Raw genomic sequence first — 4,482 nt, 5'->3', positions numbered from 1 at the left:
CTGAGGAGGCTCCGTCCCTACAAGGCGGCTGGACCAGATAAGGTCTCCCCAAGACTCCTCCGAGCCTGTGCTTCGGAACTAGGGGACCCCCTGCAACAATTGTTCAACCTCAGTCTGCGGCTGGGGAGGGTCCCGTCACTGTGGAAGACCTCCTGCATTGTCCCTGTACCCAAGAAAGGACGCCCTTCTGAGCTCAACGACCACCGACCGGTCGCTCTTACCTCCCACGTAATGAAGACCCTAGAGCGACTGGTCCTGGAGCTCATGCGTCCATAGGTGCAGGGTGCTATGGACCCTCTCCAGTTCGCCTATCAGGCCAAGGTTGGGGTTGACGACGCTGTCTTGTACCTCCTCCACCGCATACTCTCCTACCTGGACGCCGGGGGCTGTGCCGTCAGAGTGCTCTTCTTCGACTTTTCGAGTGCCTTCAACACCATCCAGCCCCGGCTCCTGCAGGATAAACTGACCTCCATGGCTGTGGACCCCTACCTCGTGAGCTGGATCACGGACTACCTAACGGACAGACACCAGTACGTCCGTATGGGGGACTGTTTGTCTTCTATGGTGACCAGCAGCACGGGGGCGCCACAGGGGACCGTTCTATCTCCCATTCTCTTCACCCTCTACACATCAGACTTCAAGCACAACTCTGATACATGCCACATACAGAAGTACTCCGATGACACCGCGATAGTGGCATGTATCCGGGAGGGTGATGAGGGGGGGTACAGGGCATTGGTGGCTGACTTCGTGGAGTGGTGCCAACAGAACCAGCTCCAGCTCAACGTCTCCAAGACAAAGGAGATGGTTCTGGATTTCCGGCAGGCACCTCCCTCTCCACAGCCGGTGATCATCAACGGCAGTGAGGTGGAGGTGGTAGGAAACTATAAGTACCTGGGACTGCAGCTAGACAGCAGACTGGACTGGTCACTCAACTCGGACTGTGTGTACAAGAAGGGGCAGAGCAGGATGTACTTCCTGAGGAGGCTGGCCTCCTTCAACATCTGTCCTAAGCTCCTTCTCATGTTCTATCAGTCCGTAGTCTCCAGTGTGCTGTCATACGCCATTGTGTGTTGGGGTGGGGGGGCCAGGAAAAGAGATATGGACCGTCTGAACAGACTCATCCGCAGAGCGGGCTCAGTGGTCGGGCTGAGCCTGGACTCTGTGGAGACAGTTCTGGGGAGCAGGACCATGTCTAAAATTAAGGCTATCATGAACAACACCAGGCACCCCCTACACACCACCTTCTCCCAGCAGAGAAGCACCTTCAGCGGCAGACTGCTGTCACGCAGCGCCTCCACAGAGAGGCTGAGGTCCTCCTTCATGCCCCGTGCCATCAGGGGGTACAATGACTCTCTCAGGAAGAGCGGGGGGGAGGTGACGAGGTCAGCACGGGGTTGAAAATGGATTTAATTTAATTTAATTTAAATTTTATTTTATACTGTTTATATATATATAATTTATTTTTTATACTGTTTTATATTTTAATTCAATTTTATACTGTTTATATTTTAATACTGTAATATTTTTAAATTTTATACTGTTTATATTTTAGTTATAGTTTAGTATATAAGTCCTGTTAGTGCTGCATGTGTCTGTCTGTTAGTGTAATGTATGTCTTGTGGTATGTCCTGTGATGTCAGTGTTTCCTTTTCTCCTGGTGTTTATCCAGTATTATTTGTTATGTAATGCCTGAGCAGTGGATATATGCAATTTCCTCCGGGATTATATCTATCTATCTATCTATCTATCTATCTATCTATCTATCTATCTATCTATCTATCTATCTATCTATCTATCTATCTATCTATCTATCTATCTATCTATCTATCTATCTATCTATCTATCTATCTATCTATCTATCTATCTATCTATCTATCTATCTATCTACGTGGAACGAGCGTGCACTGTATTATTATTGTTTTTATTATCATCATCATCATTATTATTATTATTATTATTATTATTACTGCTTGATATATGATTTCTCTGACATATAAGCTGTTGCTAACCCTAAACATAACACCGACTCTAGCGCTAAACCTAACCCTTTTAAATAAATAAAATTTAATTTTCTCTGTAGCACCTGGATTTCATAAGCAACACATTATAGTTGTTTACACAGCTATATAGGTTAAAAAAAACCAACAACAATATGTAGATTGTTATCTTCTTTTTAATTGTCAGAGAGTGTTTATGGTTTCAAGTGTTTCCAAGGAAACTTGGTCCAAATGATTCTTACCAGTGTTAAAGTCTGCCAGCCCAAGGTTCAGATACGTATTGGTAAAGTAAAATGTTACATATGCCACCCAGTGGTTGAATTATATAATGCAAACAACTTTCGCAAGGACTGTACTGAATATCTTCAAAACATAAGGAGTACAGACAAGCAGTAAGAAGTTGCATATTCACATACATCTCTGAAAACTTAACATAATTATTTAGTCTTTATTAAATATTAAAAATTGTAATTTATATTTCTAAATCAAACATATTCGCTATTTTCATTCACATTTCATTACACAGCAGTTTGTCATGTTTTTAAAACTATTAACAAGTTTTATAAAAACATGGACTGTAAGGTTTGGCCTTTGTTAGAAGAGTGATTTACCTCAATCACAAGATGTTCCCAGTGTTCCTGGTTGGTTGAAGGCAGTTGTTGTTGTAGTGCAGAGGAAGGAACTTATCAGGAGCTTCCGTTATAAGAGGAAGGTTCTGTCTTCCTTTCTGGAAAGGCAAATGTTTTTGTGCTGAAAGAGAAATATGGGAGAAAGAAGTGTGAGTGGTCCAATACAAATGTGGTGGGAGTGTTGGATTATAAGTAGATCATCTCCTGCGTTCATCCATTTGAGAATTGAATGGTAAAGAGTGCCTCTTGGTATCAATTACTCAGGTAAGAAGGACCACTATTTATTTAAATATACTTGTAACTGCAAACGCTAATATAGCTCCAAAGATATTTCAATAAAATAGTAATCTTGAGGTCAGTTATTTGTGAAAAAAAAGTACTGTGGTCCCAGCATGTCTTCATTGTCTTCAGATGTGCTTAACCTACAGTATATTATTGCTTCATAAGTTACAGTACCTTGTCTACTGGTTTATCCAATAGTTTTCTCCTTTGTAGTAATTTACTAACAAGTTTGAACTTGTAGCTCTTCACCTCTATCTAGACTGAAATCCTATGTCTGACTCTGGCAACTTTGTCACATACTGTATATATCAGGTCAGAGAAGTTGTAGCAAAGAATTAACATTCATATATTTAAAACTAATTTTATATTGGTCTTCTTATGTAGAAGCATAAATGCTTTGTAAAGATAACAGATACTGTAGTTGTGTTTGTCTTCGTAATTCATTTGCTTGGTTGCTGTATATCTTAGTTTCAAAATTATGGTCGGTAGTTTATGGCAGCCATTACGTCTTGACTAAAAGTCAGTTTTGATGTGTAAGGCCATTTCTTTCTTTTTGCTTTATTTATTTGGAATCTTTCAGTTGTAACTTAGTGGAGAGGACTTCCAACCATTCATGCAGCTGGAATATTCCATAGTTTAATCTGAAAAATACATTGCTAAGTATGCACATATAATGTAATTTTTCTAGACAAAGTGTTCTGGGTTCACATCCAGACATGAGGATTGTAATTGTCTTCTCTTAAGCCACTTATTACATCCCGCTTCAAAGCGGTGATGTATTGTAATTGTTAGTGTTCGTGTGTTCGTTCATTCGTCCGTTGGTATGTTCACCAAATATCTTCACAACCGTTGCAGATGGAAAGATGAAACAAAAAGCACATTACTCTGGCGGCAAAGGGGATGAAAATGAGATGATGACATTGAACTTGAGAAAATTAGGTCAAGGTCAAATTTCAACTTTTGTACACTCAGGAACCGATAAGACAGAAAGATGAGGTAAAGGCCAGTGTAAGTAAGACCCTAGATCAAAGCTAGTGCTTTGTTCTATGAAAGTAGGTCAGAACACTAGCTTTGATCTTTGACCTATGCAAGTAGGTCAGGGTACAATTTTCCAGTCAATCATAGGCAGCGTCTCCAGCAGCTTTTATGGTAAGATTATGTTAAATGTCAAGCTATTTGATAGGGTCCTGGTATGTCTAAGTGAATGAGAATGAGCTGGTTATTTATTTTATATAAGCCCGACATATATAGATAAAACAGTTTTTTTACTTTTGACTGTAAAATTCAAAATAAATACTGTTTATATCTGGGATAGGTTCCTGCAGATACTGTGATGTGTATGTCTGATAAGCAGGTGAAGACAACGCGATAACATAACCTTTGTCTGTCCCACAGTGGGGAAATTTGCATGGTTGTGGCAGCAGAGAAGAGGGGGTTCAAACAAACTTACCTCAGTCAAACATACTGATAGTCATATTAACAATTCACAATTTACAGTCACCACTCTACAATTTACGACCTACACCTACAAACTACAAACTACCAACTACGAACTACACTGGTCATCCAGA

General features: G+C 40.7%; 1 protein-coding gene across 1 annotated transcript in view; it reads left to right on the top strand.

Moving 5' to 3' along the window:
* Positions 1 to 2,756: 2,756 nt before the first annotated feature.
* klhl4 (kelch-like family member 4) overlaps positions 2,757 to 4,482 on the top strand; it is a 27,260-nt gene continuing 25,534 nt past the window's right edge. Inside the window, exon 1 of the mRNA XM_068325674.1 lies at positions 2,757 to 2,893. Within this exon, the coding sequence (XP_068181775.1) occupies positions 2,859 to 2,893 (35 nt within the window). The 5' untranslated portion in view covers positions 2,757 to 2,858. The remainder of the gene's footprint in view (positions 2,894 to 4,482) is intronic.

Source organism: Antennarius striatus, chromosome 10 (genome assembly GCF_040054535.1).
Source record: "Antennarius striatus isolate MH-2024 chromosome 10, ASM4005453v1, whole genome shotgun sequence".
In the NCBI taxonomy this organism is placed as follows: domain Eukaryota; kingdom Metazoa; phylum Chordata; class Actinopteri; order Lophiiformes; family Antennariidae; genus Antennarius; species Antennarius striatus.
The sequence above is the reverse complement of the archived record's forward strand: the minus strand, read 5'-3'. Positions and strand labels throughout refer to the sequence as shown.